Raw genomic sequence first — 23,876 nt, 5'->3', positions numbered from 1 at the left:
TTGATTCATCTCTTGAATGTTCCACTTTCTTGGGAGCTGAAACCATTTTTTCTTTATTAGGTCTTCACCAGTTTCTTTTTCCCTCATACTTTCCACTTGCCCCTGGGAAAACAGAGTGAAAATTTGAAATGGCACTTATCCTGGAAAAGCGGTTACTTACTTCGGATTTATGCCACGCCATTTTGAAAAAAAAAGAAGGAATCCTCAAGGCCTTAAGGTACGACACATGCACTGAATGTGAAGCTAAAAAGCGAAAACTCGCCTAAAATGAAGATGATGGGAGGAAGAGATAACTGTTCTAGAAGCCGAGGTGGCTTGTAGTTGGGACTAAATTGCACAGTGAACTCAACACTGGATTGCTGGCAGCCAAAGGTGTGCATACAGTTACTTATTCCTGGTTGGCAGACACAGGGCAAGCTTCTCAAGGGTACTTGTCTTGTTACTGAAGTTACAATGGTAAATACTATTTTTGAATCCTTACGTTTTACTGGACACTTGCTGAACCCCTTGCATGCATTATCCTATCTCATCCTCACACCAGCACCAAGGAATGGGAGAGAGTAATAGTCCCATGTGTGAACTCCAGGGCCCGGGAGCCCAGGGTTGCTGCTCAAAAACTGGGTGGCCTTGGACAAGTCCCTTACCCTCTCTCTGTTTCACTTTTATGATGATAAAACTGAAATATCAATTATACCTTATAAGGTGATTGTGAGCATTAAATGATTTAATATACGCAAAGCATGCAGTGTCTGGCCCTTAGTAAGTACTCGCCATTATTATCATTATTTCCACTTGACAGATAGGGAAATTGGGTCTTAGAGAGGTTAAGCGTCTGGCCCAAAGCCCCCTAGCCAGATCACATTGGCACCAGATCTAATCTGACCCCTCTTAAGTACTTCACACACTGACTCAGAAACCGCAGCCTGCTGCCAGCAATGCACTTGGGTGCAAATAAGGAATCGTATTAGCCTTAAGCAGTCAATGTTTGATTAACTTTGGTGAGAGTTTCTCATCTATAGATTACCTTCTGGGGAACTTCTCCCAACTGTTCAGCAAGATGAGGCCTCTGGGATGGTACCTCCTTTCAACATGACTTTAAGTAAATTTAAAATAAGAGAGTTGTATTGCAAATCATAGTGTATATTTGTTTATTTATAGATTCCAGTTACTTATATTTATTCCTAGCCAAATACTTCCCCAGTACAGTTGAACATAGCAGAAACATAGCTGGGTATCTACCCAATTGCTACTATATTTAAAGTCCACTTCAATTCCACATACCCTAGCAGCTGCTTGCCTTGTTATTTCCCATGATCTCCGAGGGTGCACAAGTCTCCTTAGACCTGTAGTGATGCTTGAGAGCCAATGTGGGTGTAATTCCCCTATTCACCACCAGGTGTCCCACCCAGCCCTGCTATCTGACACGCATCAAGGAAAAATGGCCTTCTTCACCCCTCCAAAGGGGAAAAAGGAATCGAGGGGGGACGGAGGCGTTGTGGGGAGGAGGTGGGGGAGACTGTGACGAGTCTTCTAGAAGCTGCTCCTTGCCTCCGGACAAAGGTAGTCTTTTGCATTGTTTTTCTTTGATGCATAGTGTCTCTCTCCAGAAAGCCTATAGTCAGTTCCCTACAATTTAGGAAGCTTTTATTTCCACTAATGAACTGGTGTCTGGCCAGCCCTTTGCATTTCTGAGTTTGAGTCTGAGGCTGCTGCCTGCCTGCATTGTCTTCCTTTTGTCTGAAAGCCCCTGACAGGCTCTCATCCCTCTGTGGGCTCTTTCTTTCAGGGTCTAATTTAAAAAGAGTTAAGGGAGGTACTGATTCCTCCTCACGTCCTTAATCAGAGGAGGTCAAAGACGGGAATCAGTGTGTGACTATGGCACGGACTAGCACTCTTGTAAACAGTAACCTAATTCGTCCCTGATAGTAGTATTACCTTGACAGAAAGACTTCTTCTTCACTTTCAAATGAAATTGTCATTTGCTTCTCTGGGGGCAGGGAAGGGGACACGGGGAGGGGGGTTGGAAGGAGGAGGGGTAAGGGGATTTGGATCCACTGACTTTTAAGAACTAGGGACTTTTAAAATTCCAGAATAAATCTCTTATCTTTTGCAGGTGCTTGGCTGCTTGTCTGTTATCAGTCCTCCCTCCCTTCTTCCTTTCTTTTGGAGGACCACAGAGAGGGTCAGGGTTAGGGTCCGGATGAGAGCTCTGAAGCCACGTGGTTTTTCCCTCTGACACTGCTATCTGCACTGGGGCTCTCTGCAGACCCCTGTCCATCGTTGTAGGTCACTCCCACAGACCCTAGACATTTACCACAGACCCGAGGCATCCAAAAGGATGCAGTTCTCTGAGCTGTCTGGCAAACGGAGGCCCAGATTGTAGCTTATTCTGTGACTGAAGCTTCACCCGGGGATCTGCCGAGAACGTGAATGGGATTTCTTTATTTAGCACCGGCTTTAGGATATTTCAATGTGGGATATTTCTTCCATAAAGGACCGTGATAACAAAGACCAGACTACAGCCCTAGGGGAGCAGGTAGCTTCTGTCTCATTATATGCATGGCTTTTACTGGTGGGAGAGCCTTTTGCCAGTACACATTTTCTCGTGAACTAGGAAACCGGAGCCCGGGTGTGATGTATTATTGATAGGATTGTAATTTACTCTTCTCAGGTTGTATCTACAGTGTATACCATTTGCACAAACTATGAAATTACCAGTGGTTGTATATATTTGTCTGTTCAGGTTTGGCTTAATGATATTTGCCTTTTGCCTCAATAAAAGATCATGAACAAAGCGAGCAGGGCAATATTATTTGTTGTTGCAGGGGAATTTTGATTAAATCATTTTCTCTGTGTTGTGTTGTGGCGAGCCATGCTTTGCAATGAAGATATGGGACATCAAATAGCGGGGGCTGGATGGGGAAGATGGTTGGGGCAGTTCGCTCCGGCTCACAGCACATGCTGCCTTCCCTGGCAGGTTGCTCCGGGCTGGCTCACGCTCCTTCTGAGTGGGAAATTAACCATCCTGCCCGTGCTGCACCAGCAGGGGGAGGGGGCAGTTCTGACTCTGTGTCCCTGCTGTGAAGATGGCGTTGGAGTGCGATTTGGGGTATGGAGACCCAATAGTGCATCACGCAGAGCTCCGTGTAGTCACAGCACCGTGCCCTGGCTGGTGTTTGACAGTTGGCCCTCTGGTCACTGTTTTAGTTCCATTCTCCACTTGAGCCAGGTGACACAGACACACACACACACACCATCTTTCTTCCTTTAAAAAGATTCCAGGTGGTAGGGCTCAAACCAAGCTGCAAATGAAAATGCCCCATCACTCCGCTTTGTGCCCTTTTCTCTTCCTTCAGGACCTTGAATGGAAGGTATTTGCTGGTTCATTAGCCCTGAGTCCTCTGACCCTGTCTCCAACTCCATTCCCCGCATAATTTTTATGGGTAAACACGTCTTCAAAAACCGCCTGTGGCTTGGCCTCCTCATTCTTTTGTTGTCCATGAGCCTCAGAATGAAGGGCCGAGGGTGACAGGGAAGGGATTTTGAATCCGTTTGAATTTGAAGCAGGACAATATTTTGGAGAAATGCTTATTCCTCTTGGCTCCTGCCCTCAGTCTGGGAGCCCTTTATTCCTGAGGGGTGGAGTCCCAGGAAGGGGTGGAGGGGTGAAGAGACCCCTCCCCTCAGAGGTCACTGGCTGGGGGAGGGGGCTTGGATACCCAAGTGACAGGCATCCATCTGTAAAGCTGGACTCTCCTTTATAGCCGGCTCCTAAGAAAAACACCATTCGGCCAAGCCAGGGGCATCTATTGACTTTTACCGTTTGGGGCACATTCTGGAGGTGAAAACCGGTTTTTCTGAAGTCTTGTCAGAGCCAGGCTTTGTTCAGACTTTGCCTCTTTAGTGGACTGGCTCCCTGAAGGGGCCCCTGTTTACCTGAGGAAGGGCCAATTCACAGAAAGGCTTGGGCATCTCCTCAGTAACTGGGTGGGACTTCCTTCGTACTTAGGGGCCCACCCTCTTCCCCACAACCTTCTTCTTCCCTAAAGAAGAGATGTGGAGGAAAAAAAAAAAGGCAAATCACACAGGACTGTAAAGCCAATGAAATCAATGCTAAATCTATCAAAGCAAATCATAGACCCTGACAGCTGAGAAGTATTATTTGTTTTTTTCCCTTCCAGATTTCCACCAAGCCTGGTGTTTTAATCATATGTCTTGGGGAGAAGAGACCCATATAAGGGCAATTACAATTGGTAAATGATTAAATGTTGGACCTGACATTTTTATGTGTCAAATATGTTGAAGTGCATTAACCTTTACAGAATTTACACCCGTACTTTATGAGATATATCTTGTATAGCGTCTCAAATATCTGCAATCTGCCCTCACTTAAATCTTACTTACATTTATTTTATTACAATATAAGTGGGTTTTAAACATCTTAATAGAGTTTTTTAGCGCATTCTGCAGGTCCTGCTGGCACTGCATGGAGGCTGAGGGCAGTAGGGTTCCTTGCTGATTTCAAACAGTGTTCCAGCCACCTGCCTGGGGAACCCAAGGAGAGCAGGGATTCTGTGCTGGTTGTTCAAGCCCATGTCTCCGTTTTAGCTCAAAGGGGAGGTGACTTAGAAGGCCAGGGAGTCCGCATCCAACAGCATGAATCACAGAGACAGAAAAGTTTTAATTTTTATGAGTTACAGAAAACACACACGTCCATAGCATCCATTTTAGAAAGAATAAGCAGATCCCATCTGTGGTGCTTTTGCCAATCTGCCCATCGCCCATCCCATCTGCGGAAGGATACGCACAACAGATGTCTGCATCTCTCACACCTCTCACTGGGCCTTTCCTTTTCCAAGTCAGAGCTACTGTTGCAGCTGCTCTGGTGTCAGCTCCATGCCTCCTGAACTTCACTCCACTGAAATCTGGTTGGGTATGAGACAGACTCCGGTGGAATGAAGGACAAGAGAAACACATGGACTGTTTGAGGTCTTTTTCTCAGAGGGTGGGCCACGTGGCAACCCCGGCCTCTGCACGCAGGGTTGTTGCCTGGCCGAAAGCCTTCAGGATCTTTGAATCACAGATTTGGGAGGTGTGGGAGATCTGAGTACTCACATCTTCCCCAGGATCACTTCCTCCCAGGAGCTGCAGAGATCCAGCTCACCAAGGCCCCCCTGTGTCTGCAGCACCGAAGACGCTGAGTGGTGGGGATGGCCTGCGGGACTGGGACCCTTGCCGTTTCTTGCCCTGGAAGCAGCCGTTCCACACCAGTCCGTGTGGAAACTTCTCTGCGTTTACCTAGCTGGACGCTGGTCGTCCTCCCCTTTGGTCTGTGTCGCCCTGCGTGTGCCATAACTGAGCTTGGTCCTGGCTGCAGAAGGCAGGTGTTCTGAAATTGCTTTAGAAGAATCCATCTACTGTGCACTTGCCTACCAAGGTGGTGGAAGGCAGGGGCAGGGGCGTTCCTCTCCAGAGCACACTGTCCAGAAAGCGTGAGCAGCACTTGGCAGGCCCGTTTGCGGGTGCGAAATGGGAGGAAGAACGGCCGGCTGGGGCCAGGCGCCCTCGTCGGGGCTGGGGGAGGAGGGCACATGAGGGTGAGGCTTCTTGCTCTCACTCCTACAGACTCATCTAGGACGGCCACTTACCAGGGGCCCCCCATGCTTTCCCAAACCTGCCTGGAAATAGCACCACTACATCTTCTCCAGGCTTGGGGAAGTGGAATGTGGAGAGGGAGGCCATAACCTGGGTTTCAGAGACCGATAAACAGAGAGGATGGAAACCCTCTGAGAGCTCTCTGTCCTCCTAAAAAGAAATGCCATCCACCCTTTGCTGTGTAGTTACTGCCCCACCCCTTCCTCACTGTGTTCAGACGTGCCCTGGGCTCAGTGTAAGCCCCATAAAAGGCTGTTCTCAGCACTGACTTGCAGACTGGGTGAGTTAGGGCAGATCCACCCTGTTGTTTGGAATACTTTCTTCCTGGGGCTTGTTCTGGCCCGAAGCAGGGAGGCAGCAGCTTGTAACGTGGCTCCCCACCCCCATCCAACCACCCGGGCATTGGGCATCTCAAAAAGCCTCTTCAACAAGGGCTCGGGGTTCCAGCTATTGCTGAGGCAGAGCCCCACTTTCCTTGCTCAGGGCAAACACAGGGTGTGCTGGGGGCAGGGATCTGGGTACCGGGAGGAAGGAGGCTGGCCCATCCTCTCCCATCAGCCTTCTTCGTAAGTACTCATGGTTCTCGATCATGAGAGAGAAATGTGCCCCACTTGCGAATGATCTAGATGATATGGTCCCCCTGCACTGTCTTTGAACCATTTCATAGTTAAAGGAAGAAAGAGACCAACCTGTTTGGCTCTGATAAATGATGGCAGGCGATGATGGGAGGAAATAGTTCTGGGATGGAAGGATTCTTTGCTTTCTCTCTGGATTTCAGCCCAAGTCAGAGAGCACAAGGGACAATTCCTCTCCCTCCAGAACCCCCTTACCCCACTCTTACCCCTCCCAACATGCACCGTCCACCAGATTCTTCAAATCCTCAATCGGAGTGTGCAGAGAGCATCACCCTCATATGGGGTCCTTAACGTCCAGGGTGGATACTCCAGCGATGGCAGAGTCTGTAAAAGCACTTTAACTGTGAACGGCCGTGCGAACAGGAGGTAGCACTGGTATTAGAGAGCCCAGAAAAGGCAGGCCCTTCCCTTATCACCCTCCCCTCACCCTACAGACCTGCAGCTGCAACAAGACAGACAGGAAAGGACGAGCTGAAACCTGTATCAGGAACCTTGACCCACTCTGGACCCCATACCTCAAGTTCAAGATTCTTCTGCCCAATATGTCTTCACCAACTTGATGTCCCAGTGACCTTTGCCTTGGCCACTTGCAGTGTGGGGTTTATTTAGAGAAGCAAACCACACATGTATTTGGCTATAGAGTAAGTTCATCCCCTGACTGCCCTCCTGTGCTGCCCAACCGCCTTCAGGACTGTGCCTTAAATAACTTCCTAATAAAACCAACTTGGACATGAGAACCAAAGAATGGAACCCAGGTCCTGAATCTCCTGTTAGGGCTGCACCCTCTAGCCCAGGACTGAAAAGCCAGTCAACCCCCTGTTCCTCTAATTGGGTAAAATTCCACGAAACCAGACAGAACTGCAATCATGGTACTTAACTGATTAGCTCCCACCTCACCACGCCAGTTCCCATTATCAGTGAGATTTATTGCCTGGGATCCCTGGCAGTCTCCAAGAGAACATGGGACTGACTGGGGATTTGGTGAAAATACAGCAGGTTCAGTTCTTTTAGCCTTGGGGGAAGTTGATAATCAACTTCCAGTGACTGTGGCTTTTTCCACAGCTCACTCTCTTCTCTTTTTGCCCAATGATTCTCCTGATGGAGCCTCTTGGCTTTGGTTTTCCAATGCCCCCCACCCCCCAGTCCGGAGATTTCAGACTCACCTGTCAGTATGAGTGTCTGTACCTTCAGGTAACAGGGCCTCCTTTGAGCTTGATTCAAAATAATACATAGATTTTTTTCATAAGGTAATTCAGAACAAAGAGATGGCTGGAGACTCGTGCGTATGAGAGGAAGAAAAGGAATTCCAAGTCTTGGAATGTTCTTTCACTCCTAAGGTTTGAGGACTGGGAATAAGAAACGAGGAGCACTTACTGTATAAAATGTCCAGCTGAGCGGGCCCATGCAGAACAGAAATGGGTCCTGAGGGCAGGTGAGGGCCGGTCCTGAACAGTCACTTTACCTTTAATTACAAAAGCATATGAAAGCAGAGGAAAGGGGAGATTGAGTAGAGGGGAGCAAATTCAGCCAGAAAGAAAGAGTTTGGAGTATAGTGGGGCTCAGTTGAACTTTCAGCACAGACAATAAAAGGGAGAGAAGCCGGTTTTTCCAAGGCAAAGGTGAAGAAGTAGGACTCAGCCCCTTTCAAGGAGGTGGTGCTAATTCCACACTTTATTTATGCACCTCTCCGCCAAGTTTCGGGTTACCTGCGGAGACCGCCCAATGCGGAGAGGTCTGGGCTGCTGGCTCCACCTCTCGGCACCCACACCCCCTGGAGGCCAGGAATGGCGAGGCCCTTCTGCACCTAACCTCGCTTTCTTACTGTTCTGTAAACACCAGAAAAGGGAGGGGAGGTCTCTATCCTTGGAGAGACTCAGGTGATCTGAGTGCTGTTCCTGGTCTCCCAGAAACCTGGGGAAGGAAGAAAGGGAATCTCAGATCTCATCTCGGCTAGGAGGGGCCGTGTGTGTGTGTGTGTGTGTGTGTGTGTGTGTGTGTGTGTGTGTGTACGTGTGTGCGCGCGCCGCAGGTAGTGGAACTGGATGGCCTCTGGAGATTTTAGCCGTACTCCCGGGTCCTGGCTGCACGCAGTACACTTCAGGAATCCAGCAGAGATCCGCCACCCCATCCAGGGACCCTTGGGTCCGAGGAGAGGCCCAGCCAGTGGGTTATCCTGGCATTTAGTACAGAGTGAGTTTGTTGCGCTCCTCGTGAAGCGTAAGCAGCTTTTATAATCCAAGAGGCTTTCAGACCCTCTTCTCTGTCATTCCAGGGGGTGGGGAAAAACACTACCCTGTGTGAGAGGAAGTTGGGAAGAGACAAAAGGAATTGGAGAAAGAGCCAGACAACTCATTAGGAACATTAAGGAGGTTGGTCTATCAACTACTGATTATTTGAATTCCTCTCCCCCCTCTCCTCCCCCTCTCCTTCTCCCCTCTCCCCATTTCTCCCTCTTGCCACAACAGGAGGGCAAGGGCACTTGAAGTCTCCTCAGATGTGGTGTATTTTGCCGAGACTCCTAACCTGACTTCCATGCGTTCTTAAGGCAGAGCTCCTGGTGCTCAGGAAAGTGGATTCCTCCCCCCTCCCAGGAAAGGAGGGGAATTAAAGAACCCAATTTATAGGATGCCGCGGTGCCGCGCTGTCCCACAGCGCTTCGTAGAACCCGAACTCTCTCTGCTCAGAATCTCTTCAGACATCAACCAATCCAAGCTTCTTACCAAACAGATGGGAAAACTGAGTCTCTAAGAGGAGAATTTCTGTCTCAAGTTCATGCAGCCAGTGTAGGGTTAAGATTCAGATCTACCTGGATCTCCTGGCTTCCATTAAAGGGCTCTTTACAACAGACACTCCGTGATTGCCTTCCCCAGTTCTGGAGGGCCTTGCATCTGCCTGGAGCAGTCTGCACTCTTTCTGGAAGAAGAAAAGACTCCATTGGGGCTGATGGGAGGGAGATTTCCCAGGTGAGAGCTTTCTTAAGTCTATGGACTCCTCCCCCATACCATCAGGGCACATGATTTCCCTGACACCTGGACTCAGTTTGCCTTATCACAGCCTCAGCTCTTCCATTTCCCAGCTAGTAATGTAGACTGAGCAGCAGAGATGACCAAGATGACCCACACTTGTGGGGTAGAGACCCTGTGCCCTTGTCCATCCCTCCCTCCCTGTATTTCATTCATTCACTCTCTGGGCCCTTGTCCATCCCTCCCTCCCTGTATTTCATTCATTCACTCTCTGGGCCCTTGTCCATCCCCCCTCCCTGTATTTCATTCATTCACTCTCTATGCCCTTGTCCATCCCTCCCTCCCTCTATTTCATTCATTCACTCTCTGTGCCCTTGTCCATCCCTCCCTCCCTCTATTTCATTCATTCACTCTCTCCCTCACTGCCTCACTCCACGATGGCATCAACTCTGTACCAGGTGAGTGAGGGACTGTGCTTACCCTTGAGGAACTCCCAACTTATTTACACATGTACATGGACAGACAGAAAAAACAGGCCAATGAGAAAAACACTATGAATACCCGCCAAAAAGAAACTGCCAACTTTTGTCTGTGAGATTCAGGGAAGGTCCCACAGAGAAGATGACACCTGAGCTGACTCTGAAAAGATGCGGAGGGAACAGGAAGTTGGTAAGGACCTGGCTTGAACGAAAGGCCTGAGGAAGGAGCCCTCCCCCTCTAGTTCAGAAGCTTGCCCTGCTCCCAGGTAGGAATAGAGGTAGGTGGCTCGCTGCCGGCCCCAAAATGTGGGGTGAAGGGAAGGGAACGAGGGGTACCGAGGGCAGAAAATAGGCACAAATCCTGCTGGTCAGATTCTTTCCCCTCCAGGGGTCATCTTAGACCTCTAAATTTGTTCAGCAAAATGGGAACAAATGATAGCCCAGCTGACAGGGCCAGGAAAGTCTCACCTGCCCTTTATTAGTAGTATTATCTACCTTCCCCCCAATTGGATTCACAAGGGTCCAGGAGGATGTTTTGTGGACTGGCTGGACACTGGTTTGTATGGCAGGTCAACAAGGGCGTGGGAAGCACATCAGGGTGGCTTTGCTGAAAGCCTCCTGTCTCCCCAACCCTGCATCTGGCTCTTTGTTCCAAAGTCAGCTGGAGAGGTAAAAGCCCTAGGAGTCCTCCCTTCCCCCCAGACTTCTAGGTCCGCGTCTCTAAGAGGCTTTCCCCAGACTCTTTCAAGGGTTGCCGCCCAGCCTGCCTGCCTGCCTGCCTTCCTGCGAGTGTGTGCTTGTGGGCAGAGGAGAATGGAGTGGGGAGGGCAGGGCTGTTGGGTTGGGAGCACGGAGCTCCCATCTCCACTCAGGAGCTACCCATTCTAGCGGTATTTGCTCATTTTCTCCAACTGAGCTGCACATTTTCGCTTGACTGTGTATCCCTGATCCTGACCCCTTCTCCCCTCACCATGCCTGAGCCAGGCTGATCTGCTGTGGAGGATCTTTGGTCCCCACATGCCTCTCTGGGTCCTGGAAACCCATGACCATTCCCTCTGTTCTGACCTCCATCCCCTTATCTGACTGTCACCTCTTTATTTCTGAAGAAACAGGCAAAAGACTGCAAAGTCTCCCAAATGTTCTAACACCTGATTCAATTAGATTCTGGTTACAAGCTCATCTAAGTTTGCAGCTGCACCTCCACACCTCGCCCTGTGCCTGAGGTCGTCCCGTGAAGGTCTGTGGAATCAGCTGCAATTCTTTCTACTGGGGAGGGACAGCAAAGGAGGTTTCAAAGAGCCCTGTCGCACAACATTTGGAGCGGGCTGGCCTCTTGGGGTGAAACAGGAAGGATAGTATGACACAAAGAGGCAGCTTATTCCCAGGAACCTGCTGGGGACATCAGTGCCCATGCCTGGGGGTCAGGGAGTGCCCCCTTGGAATGGAGCTTTCATTACCAGCTTTCCACTGGTCCTGGGCCTCCACTCTACATATTGAAGAGCCAGGAGGACCTCTCCCTGAGAGGTTTCTCAGGGCCCAAAGTCAGGAGGAATGCATGCTAATTCATCTGCCTCTGCCTAGTTCTGTACTTTGGCCCAGAAAGTAACTGCACAAATGTAGGGTGGGGAAGATGTGATTTAGCAGCAACATAAATAGAAAACAAAACAAAACAGAAAACTTAGGATTTGAGCTTATGGTAAGCTTTATGGGACTCAATGTTTTGATGTGGCCGCCAAAAGAGGAAACTCTATCTTTGGTTGTATTATTAGAAATATGAGACCAGAAACAAGGGAGGTCATATTCCTACTCTGTACTGCTCAGATTATACTTGGTTTACTATGTTCGGTTATGGGCTCCACATTTTAAGAGGGGTCAAAACAAGTCTGAAAGTGAGAAACAAATGATCAGAATGGTGAGAGGACTTGAACATAGATCACTCTGACAAAGGATTAAGAGACAGGGGCTGATTAGTCTGGAGAAGCAATTACTGGGGAGTAGAGGGAGGGATATGATAGCTGTTCTCATCAATACATGAAGATGTGCCATGTAAAAGAGGTTTACATTTGTTCTTAGTGGTCTCATGGGATAGAATGAGGGGCAACTTCTTTTCCTATCCCCAGTTCCCTATAGAAGTAACTTCTTAGAAATAGACCACAAAGGACACAGGCAGGCAGCAAAAGAAACCTGATGGTTCTGGAGTCAATAGAGCCCCCTCAGAGAGGGTAAACTCTCACCCCAAAGTGGAAGGACGAGGCATGCTTTCTGCATACACCCACCAGGTGGTACAGAACACCTGTCTGAACAGGTGGAGCTAAAGCCTTAAACCCAAGTCAGCAAATCAAATTGAGGCCCCTTCCTGCCCTCGTGAATACACCTTCCCTCCCACTTCATGGTATCTCCTTAGTTGACTTGCCTGGTGTTGTGCCCCCAGAAGTTGAGTTTGGGGTTGGTTTTCACTAGCCAGCCCTTTGTGCATTGACTGTGTCCTGACGCCGCATCCCCACTCTGCACATACGATCCTGTGATCAGTGCACACCTCTATAATACATTACCTTATAGGTATTGATTTCTTATCTTTCTCTCTCTCTAGACCCTGAACCTCTTAAGAGAAAGCCAGCACCTAGAAGTTCCTGGCTTGTGGTAAGTGCTCAGTAAACTTTTGTTGACGGGGTGAAGGTGAGGAGAGGCCTGAACAGGGAATTTTGACCCTCTGTTACTGAGGGGGGGACTTGGGGTCTGGGGCTAACACCACCTCCTCCAACTCTCCTGGCCCCATTCCACTCCACTGTGGATCAGAACTGTCCCAGAGTTTCAGGACCTGCCACCAGATGTCCTCCTGCTCTGGGAGATCTGACGGCTTGTCGTCCACTCGTTTATTTCTGGGCTGGGGCTGGAGGCCCCTCATTCCTGAGGTGGGCACGTTCTCTGGAAGCTGTAGAGGCAGCAAGGCGGGCTGAAGCCGGCCCTGTTGTGGTCTCCTTTCCCAGGCCTCTCCCTCCCAAGGCCTAACCTAGTCCTTCAGGTGAGAGAAACAACTTCGAGGCCTGCCCACGTGCCCCTCCTGGACAGAAGAGGGACCCCCAGGGGACATTATGGCGCATGAAAGCAAAATCATTTGTCTTTAGCACATTTGTCCACTCTGGACATTTCTTACAGTTATCGGCTCCAAAAAAAGTCTCTCCAACTTGCCTGGAGGTTTTCTGAGTTGGGGGAACTTCCATTTCCATGGAGAATGGTTGTTTGAGATTTTATTTTTTCTACATCAACATCTGAATACCACTTTAGGAAAGCAGAGGGGTGGGAGAGCATTCTTAATAGAAGAGGCTTTGAAAAGCTGAAGCAGTTCATGTTATTTGACACCAAGAGCAGAATCCAAAAACACTGAGCTAGAGATAGCTTGCACCTTCCTCTGTCCTCGACTCATGGCCCTCATCATTTGGAGAACTAAAGGGTTTGGAGAACACAGAGGAGAGACAGGTGTCATTTGTTCATTGATAATGTCACTCAACCTTTATTGTGCACCTACTATGTGCCAGATACTCTATCAGATGCTGGAGATCAATGGATGGCTAAGATTCAGCCCCTGGACACAAAGATTTTACACTGCAGTGAGGGTGCCAGTGTGGTGACATGGGCTGCAAGAGGGAAGGGCAAGGACAGTAGCCCCTGTGCTAGCTAGCACTGTAGCAGCCAAGAGAGAGGAGCCTCTGTCCCTGCCTTGTATATCAGGAAGGCATCACGGAAGACGTGCTACCCAGATGAGCTCAGAAATACAAGAGAAAATGTGCCAACTGGAGAAAAGAGAGAATTTGGTGTGGGGACTCCTTGGGGTGGCAGAGCTGAGCAGGGGTGGGCAGGTTGCCTTCTTCCTAAAGAAAAAGATTAAAAAGTGCAAGCTCTACCCTGGGTCACTGCCCAGACAGCAGGTTTACTACCTGCGGGATCTGGAGTGAAAGAAGGGAGGGGGTTGAAAGAGCCCACGCTGCCTAGGAAGAAAAAAAAAAATCTAGCCAAACTTCATCAGCACCTCTGCAAGATGGATCTACACAGGTAATCACGTTTGGCAATTTCTATTGGCTGCCTCACTGCGTGTTTCTGTGTGTTTCGTGAGATGCCACTTAGAATTTGCTAAATAAAGAGGGAAGATCAGCAGGAGAGGGGCGAGTTTTAATGGGGAGAAACTGACTGGTGAGCTGGTAAAGGGAGACAGATAGACTTGAGGCCACCAGAACGCTTAGCTCGGCACCAGGTAGGGTTGGCCCGCGCATGCGTGTCCGCGCCCACGTGCGCACGTGTACCTGCAGCTGATTACAGCATCAGGGCATTTTAGCCCAGTTTACCTGCTAGTCACAGAAAAGCGATTAGGTGGGCAAAATGAATGAGGTAGAAAAAGAGGGGGAGGATTGGACAGTTGCAAAACTTTTCTGTGAAAGGTTCCAACCCTTGCTGAGTTGTTGGAGGGGGAAATAAGCCAAGTTTGGGTCTCTCTGATACCTGCCACTCTTAGAAGAAAGAATTGGAAACCAAACCTTCAGGTGGGGAGTCGTTTTGGGGCTCGGAGCACAGGTCTCTGCTCTCAGGCGCTGGCGGGTGCCAGCTCATCCATCATGCATAGTCCTGGAGAAGCCAGCGCTGGTGCTGAGTTCAGCAATTCTGAGCAATAGAACAATAAACCAGTCCGGGAGCCCTGTCGCTGCAGCGGAGTGGGGTAATACTGCAATTTAATAAGCAGGAACATGCAGCAGGACTGAAGCAAATTGTTTGGAGGTGATGAGATTGCAGTACCTTGCTGGGCCAGAGAGAAGCCTGTGAGAAGGAGTTTGGGGTTTGTCGTGCTGCGGTGGGGGATGGGATGAGGGCGAGCTGAGGAAGAAGAGGGCCAGAGCTTCACCGGTAACCCTAGGATTCACTTTCCAAAGGCTAGGAGGACGGATGACCTAAGTCTATTCAGCATCACTTGAAACTCAGGATGGGGAGGAGCTCGAGAAAGGCTCACTCTTACTGAAGTGGACTGAACCAGGTGTTAGGCAGTGAGACCCCTCTGGGGTGGGCAGAGGGGTCAGACTCCATTCATTGCTAATTGTGCCATCTAGTCAGGTCGCAGGTCACTCTGTTTCCTCATCTGTAAAATGGGCATAATAGTGACACCTGGATAATGCATGGGAATATTCCCCTAAAACTATGAAGACTTTCAGAATCATTATGAATGTTTATCACACCTGAGATTCCAAAATGTTAAAATGCAGAGTTTTATGGACTCGAGTTGCTAGGTGTATCCTGTTTTTGGGTTCTGTGTTTGACGCTGAGGACCTGGCTGGTATTCCCCAGTTTTCCTCAACCCAACCCAGAGATGTACTGAAGCTGTGAGAGCCAATTGTTAACGTTTCAGGAAATAGTTTCCCATCTGGTTGTTAAATGTGTTGGTAGCTTGAAATCAGCCACCGTGGAGGTACTTATACCATGCTACAAATCAAGGTCCTCCTGAGAGTTGGTTGTTAAGCATTTTCCAGCACACCTCAGATCTCATCTTTCCCTCTTCACTGGTTTTCCACGTTGCTTCCCTAGGGCCGGCTTCCCTGCTTGTTTTTCTCCTCAGCAACACTGAGCACATTGGAGCAGGGATGCTGAGGGCCCTGAGGGGGGCCTGGTTCTGGTCCTGCAACCCAGGCTCCAGTCCCACTGGGCTGCTTCCTGTTTCCAGTAGATGCTATCCACATCATCCACATGTTTATTTTTTAACTCTGTGTGTTTATTTTTTAGGGTGTATAAGGTTTTGTTTTGTTTTTTTATTGGGGTATAGTTGCTTTACAATGTTGTGTTAGTTTCTGCTATACAACGAAGTGAGTCAGCTATATGTATACATATATCCCCTCCTTCTTGGACTTCCCATCTCACCCATCTAGGTCACCACAGAGCACCGAGCTAAGCTCCCTGTGCTCTACAGCAGATTCCCACATAGTAGTGTATATATGTCAATCCCAATCTCCCAGTTTATCCCACCCCCTCCTTCCCCCACACCCCACCCCGGGTCCACACATCCGTTCTCTACATCTGCGTCTCTATTCCTGCCCTGAAAATAGGTTCATCTCTGTGTTTTTGATTACACTCTTCCCTCCATGAATGACTCTCTTATGATGGTTATGCCAGGCTTTCCTATAATCCTCACGGCACAGACATTTTACAGATATGGAAACTGAGGTTAAGTCGTATGAGGTAACTTAACTAGGAAGTGTTAGGATTGAGATGTGAGAAGAGATTTTTCCTGACTCCTTGGGCCAGGGCTTTGGCCGTTACTCTTCCCATCACATTTTCATACCTGTAGTCATTTTCCTCTTCCCCACGGAACCCAGCACGATGCCCTGCACAGTGTCAGGGTTTAATGCCTGCACGATGAATTGACTAAAACTTCACTTCCTCTCAGTCATGTATTTTTTGTGACAAAAATGAGGTGGGGATTAGGGAGGAATTATAGCATGATATTACTTCTACAAAATCAACCTTGTCTTCAGCAAAGCCCTGAGGATATTTTCCCCCAGTAGGTACTTGGCTAGATGTTCCCTTCAGAGTGGAGCCTGGAGTCTGTATGAAGGCAGTTGAAAGGGTTTCAACAGAAATGGACATGTCTGTGGACTTTCAGCAGAAGAATATTATTTAACAAAATGTGCAGGTATGATATTGCACATGTCAGACCTTCCAAGCTTTAGTAAAGTTTTTCTCCCTCTTGTTTGTGTTGTAGCCAGGGCAACAATTGAACATTTCCCTTAAATCTGAGGATGGGAGATCCATGTGAGAATGAAAAATGGACAAGTAAATGGGCTTTTTGCGATGAATAAGAGATGCTTCCAAAGGTTTTCGTTGTAGATTTCACTCATTTATTTATTTATCTATCTATCTATCTATTTATTTATTTATTTATTTATTTATATCTAAGTGTTCCTTTCATCCCCACCTCAAGAAAAAACATAATAAAAGTAAGGAATGGTAACGATTTAACAATGAGAGTTTCCTATTTCTCCATACACCTAGTGCCTAATTCTATTTGGGCTTGGAGATATGAGTCCATTCTCATTTCTCAACCAGTTTCAAAGGAAATAAGAGACACCTCCATACTCCTGTCTTTTCTGAACTGTAAGAGAGCCAGTGCCACACAGTGGTCAAGAGGCACCAGTGGGGTTGTCTTCTGATGGAAAGTCAAGAGCTAAGTGTATCTTCTTTCCCATGAAGGTTCTGCCAGGTCGATGGTCGGTGAAATGATAGGTTTACCTCCAGCCAATGTTTTGAAGAACCGCGGTGTTCCTATTCTTTTCCAGCTAAGCTCTGATGTGTGCAGACTCCCTGTAATTATGGTATAATTGGAGTTAACTATAGGGGTAGAATTAGTTTTCAACCAAGTTCCCTTCAAATAATTTGTTGCTTATTAGAAAAAAAGGGTAATCGTACTGGCTTTAGTGGCATGTATGGCTCCCCCCAACTCCCCAAGGGAGAAAAGAATTGCTGGTATGAGCCCCAGCAATTTAGTGGGGTTGGTTGAATCACAGCACCCTTGTATCCTAGCTCTGAACATTCCAGAAGGTTCACTTTCTCTAAAAAGGGAATCAGAGATGAGGCCTTCCTAGGGTCCCAAAGGGAAATGTTTCAGTCTTTCTCACTCCTGTGGTGAGGAGATTATTTTCAACTTCCAGAGTTTATAAACTGGGGCGGGGGTGGTGGTGTATGGGTTGAACCTGAGAATGGGTTAGAGCCACAGATGTAAATTAAGTGGTTTCACATAAAATTCCGGATTTCAGCTTCCCCTTAAAAAAAGAAAAAATCTGTCAATCCTGGGCCAGAAGTTCTTCATTACCACACTCTGCTGGACCTTGAATCTCAGGTCCTTTCAAGAAGGCAATGAGTTTATCACTTGCCTTCCAGCCCTCATCACTCATTTACTTAAACTTCTTGACTGTTGGCATTTGAATGATTTGTATCCTTGGGTCCCTCTCTGTCTCTCTGTCAATTTGCACCCCTCACCCCACTATCTCTCAGTAATATGAACTCATCTTTTATTGGAGGCAGTGTGATGTAGTGCAAAGAAGAAGGTCTTTTGAGTCAGAGAAACTTATTTAAATCCCGGCTCCCTTGTTCACTAACTGTGTTACTTTGGATGAACAGCTTTACATTTCTGATCACTGTTTCCACATCTGAGACTTAGCTAATACCACATCACAGACTGGTGTGAGCCCCAGCACAATCCTTGGCACATGGTGAATGGTCAATAAATATTAGTTTCCCATGTTCTCATTCTGCCCTAAATGGAAGCAGTGAAGAATATTGGTATCAGCCAATGTCACAGACTCCTTACACTGAAAGGCATCTGGGGAGATTGTCTTGTTTACTTCTCAGCCTCCAACTTAACTCTCACACACAGGTGAAATACAGAGAGAGGTAAACCCCCTTGCTCAAGGTTACTCAGTGAGTAACAAATAAACCCAGGTGTCCTGGGCTCTCAGCCGAGGGCTCATTTCACTCAGGACAGCCTGCCAGACCCACACAAAGATTCTTTCCAGCAGAATTGAAGACGGAGTGAGCGTGGGATTTCTGTTGCTTGGGGCCTGAGGAAACGGTTGCAGACAATGAGTGGTTTGAACGTCTGAAAAGAAGCATCAGGGAGTCATCTGAATTAATCATGCTATTGTTGCAAGATATAACCAGGGTGTTCATAAGCTCTGCTTTGCCATTTCACTCTTTAATGATGCAGGTTGCCTTACCTTCCTTTTGCGGTGACTGTGCAATAAAGGTGTGCCATCTAGGTCAGCACCTTAACTCAGCATTTCTGGCTGAGTCTTAAAGTGAAGTAAAATAATATCAAATAGCTGACCCAGGCTCTTCTCCCTCCCATCACTGGGATCCCTTATGGACCATGTGGCCATCAGATATGTGTCTTCACTTGCAAATGGCTCCAGGGATATGGTTAAGTTGAGACCAGGTAGGGTCTTGGGCAATAATGCCACCTTCTCATAAGGTGATTCAAACTGCCTGATGTCTGGAAGTTAGAAGACCAGGATTCCAGCTGCCCACCTGCTACTAAGGAGCTGTGTGACCCTGGACAAGTCACTTCACATCTGTGGATCTTAGTTTTCTCATTTTTCAAGAGATGGGCCTGGAGAAGACAGACTCTAATGCTCCTTCCAGCTCCAACAGTCTTAGATGATTATTAATGTAGAACTTAACTCTTCAGAAGGTTGCAGGTAGACTTTGGAAAGGACCCAAATCAAGTTGCTGAAAGACAGGAAGAAGGTTATGACCCTAGTATGGGTCAGAGAGAGGCAGGGGTAACGGAATCAGATTCCATGATTTTTTATTTACAACCCTTGGGAATCCCAGTGAGCTTGAAGAATGCCAGGCTGCTGAGTTGTTTCAGCTGAACACAGTGCAGAGGTCGGAAGATGGTGCCATGGAGGTGGGCGATGAGGTGGTGAGGCAGCAAGTAGAAGGCTTTGCAATTCCATCCTTGGGTTTATAGACTGAGCAGTGCATCCTTGGGAAGTGGGTTTCACTCAAACTCCCTACCTCAGAAATGTAGATGTGGGAAGATTGTATGTGAGTAGGGGATGAGATTTTAATAAGGCTCACTCTTGCTGTTTAGTTGGGATCAGGCCAGAGATAGGAGTGAGGAGAAAAGTGGTGATGGATATCTCTTTCATAATTGACTGAGTGGTTTTCAACAAAGCATTTAGTCTCTCCGAATCTCTGGGGTTGATGTCCTTCTTGAGGCTAACCTGAATCTGTTCCTTGAGTGTATCCAAGTCTTTGAGTAGAGAGGCTTTAGCCAGAGCCAGAAACAATGCATGGGTATTGATTTTTTGACATGTGACCTTGAACTTGGCTTAGGATCACCATGAAGTGGAGCTCAGCATTTCTTCTGTTGCCTGTATCCTGCAGAGCTCTTGGAGTTGTCCAATAGCTTGAGAAATTAGAAAAACCCTGTGGAAATGCAGAGGCAGATTTGAATCATCCTGGACTGGATTGGATCAGTCGTGGTTCTGCTAGGACTCTGACTCCAAGCCAGCCATGCCCTCCCTTGCTTTCTTGAAGATGTAACTTCATGTTGCACCCCTACAGATGCTGTTTATAGCACCCACTGGTTCCTCTGACCACATGGATCACCATCCCTGACTTATTTCTCTCCTCCTGTCTTACTCTACCCATCCTCTAGGCTGCTGTATGGCCTTCATCACGTTTTTTTCCCCCAGCTGCTCCAACCCATGGTGATCTGTTTTGCACCAACCTGCTGTGGCTATTATATTCTGAATGCTTCAGTCTAGCTTTTAATTCCATGCTGTTTTGTATTGTTCTCCAATTGTTTCATGTGTGTTCTTTACCTCTTCACAACCTCTCCAGATTGTAGGATTCTTGGGGCCAGGGACCATGTCTTCTTGAATCACCCTCTGGCCTAAGCTTGCTGGCTTCAGAGTGTCTGACCTTTCATGGTCACAGGTTTTGTACTAGACTTTCCCCCTGCCTCCACACACTTCCCCCAGCTCCTGCTTTGCTCCTTCCCATGACAAACTTTCTTTTTCAGCTGGAGCCCTGCAGCTGCCCTAGCATGCCTGCTGCAAATCAGCTTGAAGTAAGCTGTCTGTAAGTGCCCTGGTGAGTCAGTTGGGCCCCTCCTGGAAGACAAGGAATTCTGAGGTCTTGCAGGCACATGCCTGCCCATCTGTGGAACGATTCCACAGCCAAACCCCATCTTGCCTCTGGGAATGCCCCTTACTTTTACCTTGATGCTTCCCTCCTCCGCTGGCTGCCCTGACTTGTCAGGTGTAGATGGCAGGGCACCTCTGAAGAGCCAGCCCTTGGTGGGGAGAGACAGGACTCTTTGCTTTGAGAGCCAGAGCATTGTGAGGTTCTGCTGGGTTTACTTTGGTAAACCCAGGGGAAAGAGGAGAAACCACTGAGTCATGGCTTTTTTAAGTCTTCACCCAAAGAAAACAAGAGTAGGTTGGAGAAGAAGAGACCAGGGCTCCGATTTGGCTTGGCCACCCATTTGCTGTGTCATCTCATGTGACTCACTTACCCTCTCCTACTCTCAAACTCCCCTTCTGTAAAGTGAGGTAGTTGGAGTAAAGCAGTAGATTTCAAATTTATAAAACAAAAGAACCCTTTTATCAAATGAAATCTTATGAAGAATTTCAACTTCTATAGCAGAAAAGCAGAGACATTCTGATTGAACCTGGGGTGCAGAGAGGCTCTTGGTTTCCTTCTGGTCTTTCAAATTATCCCCTGAAATATCCCCCTTGTTAGAACTTCCCAGGAACCCAGTTTGAAGAGCACTGAGAACGTTGCTCTCTATGGCCGTTCTAGCTCTGACAGTGTTCATACCCTTGCCACTCAAAGCGTGGTCCTTGGGCCAGCAGTAGCACCTGGGAGCTTGTTATGAAGGCAGCATTTCAGGTCCCCTGCAAGACCTACTGAATCCGAATCCACAACCCCAGATTCACAAGGTCCCCAGGTTTGAGAAGCACTGGTCTGTATGGTTCTGTGACACAGAGAACTAAGGGACACGAGGACCAAGGGGGCATCATGTCTTTCATCATCTTATGTGGGCCTGGTCAGCTGAGGTTGGAAGTGTGGGCCACATCTCTTTCTTGTGACTCCTATGCTTCAGTGCCTTAGTTGTTCCCTGGATGGGGAACCAGCCATGGGAGACAGCAAGGCTTGTCCTTGGGCTTAGCTAAGGAGGGCCTGGAAGGGGTACCAGTTGGCCCTGCAGAATGTATGTTAGGAAATGCTGGCGATACAACATTTCAAAGAGGGATTTGTGTTTCCAGTATGGAAGTGTTCACTGCAGATGCCTTATGAGAATGACTCTACTAGGTGTTTGTGCTTTCTCTTCCTCCCCTTTCCTTTCCTTTCCTTTCCTTTCTTTTCTTTAACATGTGTCCCTTGCATTGTCATGGACTCGTGACCTCTCCAGCACCTGGGGTATGACAGCTGGGCTTAGACTTAGAAGACCTGTATTTTACTCCTAGCTCTGGCCTTTTCTAGTGTTGTTCCTTTAGTTTCTCTACCTCTCTGGACCTATATATAACACAGCATGGTAACCTAGCAGAGCTGTGAACTGAAATATGGGAAAGTTCTTCTGGTCAATTGTAAAGTGCTAAAAGCTCAGGAATATTTTTATATTAATTCTGATCTGTAAAAACACCCAGAGTTTGGCTTCAGCTGACCCAGAGGCCACAAACACCCCTGTGAGGCTTACAGCTGGTATCTTGTGTCAGACTAAGCTTTTCCCTGAAGTCCAGGTTTCTTCAAAGTTAGCCAGTCCTATTGGTGGGTCTTAAATACCCTTCATCAGAATTGATGAATCAATACTTTATTTTCTTTTAAGTAGTATTGTGGGATATTGAAAAGAAAGGGAAAGTCAATTTGAAACTATTCTAAGATGAAAAATAAAAAATTTATTAAAAAATCCAAAATAAAAGGAAAAAGAAAGAGAAGAAAAACAGGTTTTACTCTTAAAACTTGTCCTTAGAAAAGGCCGGGAGCCCCTTCCTGGTGTGATTTTTCGATTTGGTCAGAAAGTTGGGATGAGATGTGCCTTGAGTCAACCTTGAAAATGAACTTGCTATTTTTTTCTTTCATCAGTTAATGTTTTAATGGTCACTTCTGAAAAGCAAAACAAAACAAAACAAAACAAAACAAACTCTTCCTGGTAACCTAAAAGCATGTTTGTTTTGTCAGGGGGGATGTTTCAGGAAATTTGTATATTTCTGGCGCTTTTTATATTGACAGAAGTATTTAAGTGTCATTTAATAAGACCTTTAGGATTTTCTTCTGATTTCTCATTTCCTCTCTCCTTTTTGAAAATGTGAAATCTTCCTCAGCCAAGAAGAAACAAATTTTAGCCCTAAAGGAGTGGGCTTGGTTTGACATCTAAGCATCTGGAATGGAGGGAGGTTCATAACTTGGCAGGCAGCCTCAGCACTGCCCTGGTTCTGGTCGGGCACCATGTCACCCACCCCCTCTCTTCTCTGTGCTCAGCGCAGCCCCTGCCATGTCATCCCACCTCACCTACTACCAGCCTTCTTTCCAATGACACCCACAGATGTTCTATGCCTTTAAAAAATGCTCCCTTGGGGACCTCTGTGCTGGACTTGGGGAGAAACTCTTTGCTTATTGTGGTGCTGTCATGAGGACGGAGGCAAATCCACGACAGGTTGGGAAGATCTCAAAGCTCTTGGGATAAAACAAAGTCAACTTCCCTTAAAAAATAATTTTAAAAAGTATTGAATGGGCTGCTAAATACCCACCCTATGAATCCATTCTGGGGAAGTTGGGTTTGGTGGTGCTATTCAGCTGAGCCCAGGGGACTTGGCTTGTAAAGCCTTCTTTACCAGGATCTTATGTCATTTGAAAGGTCATTTGAAAGGTCATGCCATCATTGGTCAGGCCTGGCAGAGTAGAAAGGGAGGTTTTGTCCAGCTGCATCTGCCCAAGGATCAGTTGGCCTGTTACAGAAAGATGCTGACTCTCTGGGCCAACCAAGGCTGCCTTTAGTGACTTCATGGGGTTTTCCTCACTAATTCAGCATCTTTCTTTGAAATCTAGGCTAGTGATCAATTCCCAAAGCCCCATGGGATTTCCATTTGGATCTTCTTATCTCTTTGGGGGCTTTAAAGATCCACATACCTTCTCCATCTCTTCCTTTTTTCCCACTTTACAAATTGCCTTATGGCATGCCTCCCACATTCATGTCTTTAGCCCAGATCTTTGTCCTAAGCATAAGACCTGTTTGTCCAACTTTCTCTTGAACAGCTGCAATTCAGACTCAATATGTCAAAATTGAATTCATCGTATTTTCCCCCAAACTTGTTCCCTCGAACACTCCTGTGTTCCTTTTCTCTGTAAATAACATCACCCTTCACCCAGTTGCTCATGCCGGAAATTTAGGAGTCACCCCTGATTCTTTTCTTCCCCTTATTCTTCACACCCTATTTGTCATCAAAACCTGTCAATTTCATCACCTTAACAGGCCTTGAATCCAGCCATTTTGGTCCATTCTTATTACTCCCACACTGGTGCAGACCACAGGTATTAATCACCTGGATTAGAATCAAAAGGAGAAGGCTTCTCCTTCCTGCCTCCCAGTTCCAAGCACGGAG

At 47.5% G+C, this 23,876-nt stretch overlaps 1 protein-coding gene and 1 long non-coding RNA gene across 27 annotated transcripts in view; one reads left to right on the top strand and one right to left on the bottom strand.

Annotated features, from left to right (window-relative positions):
* Positions 1-112: 112 nt before the first annotated feature.
* Positions 113-9,212, bottom strand: LOC309632600. Of its 8 annotated transcripts, none has more exons than XR_014246993.1 (6): positions 9,097-9,212; positions 7,997-8,583; positions 7,665-7,752; positions 6,486-7,501; positions 4,405-6,393; positions 113-4,043 (listed from the first exon to the last, which is right to left on the bottom strand). It is a non-coding gene; the product is annotated as an uncharacterized lncRNA (long non-coding RNA). The 8 variants fall into 8 exon arrangements; XR_014246995.1 differs by having other exon boundaries at positions 9,011-9,122; XR_014246997.1 differs by lacking the exons at positions 7,997-8,583; positions 9,097-9,212 and having other exon boundaries at positions 4,405-5,389; positions 6,345-6,393; positions 7,665-7,990.
* The window catches only part of LOC309628241 (uncharacterized protein), a gene marked incomplete at its 5' end in the record, with an annotated part of 80,325 nt that continues 64,781 nt past the window's right edge, over positions 8,333-23,876 (top strand). For 3 of the 19 annotated variants that reach the window (XR_014244257.1, XR_014244261.1, XR_014244268.1), the window contains 2 exons: positions 8,537-8,659; positions 12,323-12,372. Coding sequence is in view for 1 of the 19 variants with exons in the window: in XM_082391020.1 (XP_082247146.1) it covers positions 8,333-8,507; positions 12,323-12,372 (225 nt within the window). The other 16 variants (XR_014244260.1, XR_014244269.1, XR_014244270.1 and 13 more) reach the window with 16 other exon arrangements.

This window comes from Balaenoptera borealis (genome assembly GCF_965194805.1).
Source record: "Balaenoptera borealis genome assembly, chromosome: 1".
Lineage (NCBI taxonomy): Eukaryota > Metazoa > Chordata > Mammalia > Artiodactyla > Balaenopteridae > Balaenoptera > Balaenoptera borealis.
Note: the sequence above shows the minus strand (reverse complement) of the source record. Positions and strands in the feature narration are given on the sequence as shown.